General features: G+C 48.7%; 1 protein-coding gene across 1 annotated transcript in view; it reads left to right on the plus strand.

Annotated features, from left to right (window-relative positions):
- The first annotated feature begins 348 nt into the window (after positions 1 to 348).
- Positions 349 to 2,744, plus strand: part of LOC144159698 (neprilysin-like) — a 67,700-nt gene continuing 65,304 nt past the window's right edge. Inside the window, exon 1 of the mRNA XM_077691364.1 lies at positions 349 to 372. Coding sequence (XP_077547490.1) covers positions 349 to 372 — 24 coding nt within the window. The remainder of the gene's footprint in view (positions 373 to 2,744) is intronic.

Consider the following 2,744-nt stretch of genomic DNA (forward strand, 5'->3'; position numbering starts at 1 on the left):
CGTCTGTCGGACCCACTCGTCGGCTCCACCCTGTTCGTGCAGAGGGACCCCTAGGATCCGGATCCAACGGGAAGCAGCCCGCTCGATGCGGCAACCGCCTAGCCTGATGTCGCCGGCCTCCCTAGTCTGCTCCGCACCACCTAGAACAATGTACTGGGTCTTTTCTGAAGAGGAGCACATGCCTGTAGCCGTGAGCCCCTGTTCAATGGCGCCCAGTTCACGCTGCGCCGCCGCAGTATATTACAATATAGAGGCCATAGGACCTTTTTTATTCTTTGTGAATTTTCCTCCACTGAAAAGCGTTTTTTTGCGTGGCGGAGAAACCTGCTATAGACAGAGCGTGACACGATGCCAGCAGAGACTGTCGTCAGGGTCAGAGCTAGCATAGCTCCGCTGTTAAAAAAAATCACGCACCGCACCGTCTAACGGCGACGATGGTTGAGCGCGAAGCTCTCTCGTGATGGATTCTTTGGTTGCCCAACCCCACACTGCGAGTATGTGCTAATCTGCAGGTACCCACCACCTTTCTAGAATACCCACAGCAACTCTAGGGTGTGCACTCCGTAGGTCTACCGTTTAGGTTTGGGGTGTACGGTGGAATCGGTACCTGCTGCTTGGCGTCGGCTTCAACCGTGTCGAAATGGAACATAATAAAGAAAAGAGAAAAAAAGTGGCGAAATGGAGCAATCGGATAGCCGCCAGCTTCGTAACGCAAGAGGTTCCAGGTTCGATTCCGGCCACGGGAAGCGTTTTGTTTTTGTAGCGTGAACTACACTGGCCGAGGTTGAGCAGTTTCGCGTGGCTCCTGGAGAACCGTGCTGCGTATGCGCGAGGAGCAGTGACGTAACACGTCGCACAGAACGTTGCTCGCCACCCGGCGTCTCTCACACACCCCAGGCGCCCAGCGTCTTCTCCGACCTCCGTTCCGCACGTGGCGGCCCGGTCCACTTGATGATCATGCGAGGGGTGGCCGGGTGTGGAACCGATGCATCGTGCGTCGCAGCAACACCGGCGTGCGCCCTTGGAACAAGCTTAGCTCTGGGGCGATTGGTGACGCTGCGCCGGAGCCGCTTGATAAACATACATGTGTCACGTAATGCATATACCGTGTGTGTGCCATTGAAGCAGTCGTAAGCATGATAATAAAGCTAATCCTAGACAACCAGGAAAGCTAAGAATAACCAGCTGAACCTTAGCTCACGCTGCGTATTATATCCTGGCATAGCCGAGCTAAGCCACTGCTAATTTTTTTTCTCTTTCCAATCAATTTCTCTTCCCCCCCGATCATTCATCGTCATTGCCAGGGAAAGTGGGCTTTCCTACAGGGCGTATTGGCGTACGACGGCATCAGTGAGGACACTAAAGCTTCGCTTTAATAATAACAAGTAAGGTCCTGACTCCTGGGGCCTTCATACTTCGAATAAGACGACCTATATTGCTCCTGGCAAATATGCCTTTTTAGCAATGCATTCGTGTTAAGAGGAGAAGCCGACTTCAGTGTGAGCTTGGTCTTTGTAAGCTGCCTCTGCCACATTTGGAGTTGCACAGTGAAGCATGGACATCTATGGAGGGAGCAGGATTACAGAAAACGCCTATAACTCTTGTGCTATCGAAAGTGTCCGGAAACAAATTATATGAAAATCAGCCGCTGAGACAACTCTACCAATACGCCGAGGTCCATTTACTTGCCATAATTATGGTTAGTTCAGAGTGAAGTTGTAAACGTTACAGAATTACTGTCGGCGGTCAATACATAACCGCCTGTACGGATGGACTATGGTTACAGAAACCGGCTGCAACTGTTGTTTCACCGGAACTATCAGGAAGCAAATTGCATGGCAATTAACCGGTAAGACGACTCTAACATTACGCACCACTGCTCATCTGGTCATCCTTCTTCACAGAGTGGAAAGGCACGGATTTTTTTATGCAAAATATCACTTGTAGTTTTAATTTTAATTTATAATTGATTTGTAAGTCCTTGCCTAATCCCCCGCGTAGGTGAGCGATTTTTTAAGAAAACCCAACCAAATCAAGGAGAATAGAACGGATATCTCCAGCGATGGGTAATCGACGTAAAGAGTTCGCGCTGTCTTCAAGAGCTGAAGAAGACGAAGGAGCTCCCTGTCACTGGTCAGACCTCGGGAGAAATGCACGACCGGGACGACATCTTTCCTTATCCACAGTCAGGAGTGGCTCGTACTAGGAATGAGACCACCCATGCTGGGCTCGAAATAGTAAGTAGGCGTTTTCGAGGAGTCGGCTGTGCATTGTTAAACTTCACGCGTATTCTCTGGGCAGGCTCCTGCCCTAAAGTGTGATGATTTATATCACGACCTAAGAGAAATATGCCGGTGTCTTAACATGGTGGAAAAAAAAAAAAACATAACAGCATAAATTCACGAGCACCACCGTAATACTTGTGGGTAAAATTTTTAGTTTTAACTGCTGGATCCAAGTCTTAGGTTTGCCAGTAGAATTTTGAAGAAAAATAGACCGTGAAGGTCTGAAAGTTGCAAGATTTGTAGCAGCCAAGAGCGATACATTTGCAGTTGCAGTGCATGCTGTATGTAAAGACAACGATTTACGCTTAAAAATACTAACAAATCTGTATGAGCTTATGGACAACCACTGGTGAAAATATGAGCCCCATAGAGCGATGCCCTTCTGAAATGCGATAATCAGGCCGCCTTCTGCCTAGTCATAATCTCACTTATATGAATGTCAGCGCTTATAAGACACGT

The sequence above is a fragment of the Haemaphysalis longicornis genome, unplaced genomic scaffold, assembly GCF_048455015.1.
Source record: "Haemaphysalis longicornis isolate Haplotype H1 unplaced genomic scaffold, Haemaphysalis longicornis Haplotype H1 scaffold_1, whole genome shotgun sequence".
In the NCBI taxonomy this organism is placed as follows: domain Eukaryota; kingdom Metazoa; phylum Arthropoda; class Arachnida; order Ixodida; family Ixodidae; genus Haemaphysalis; species Haemaphysalis longicornis.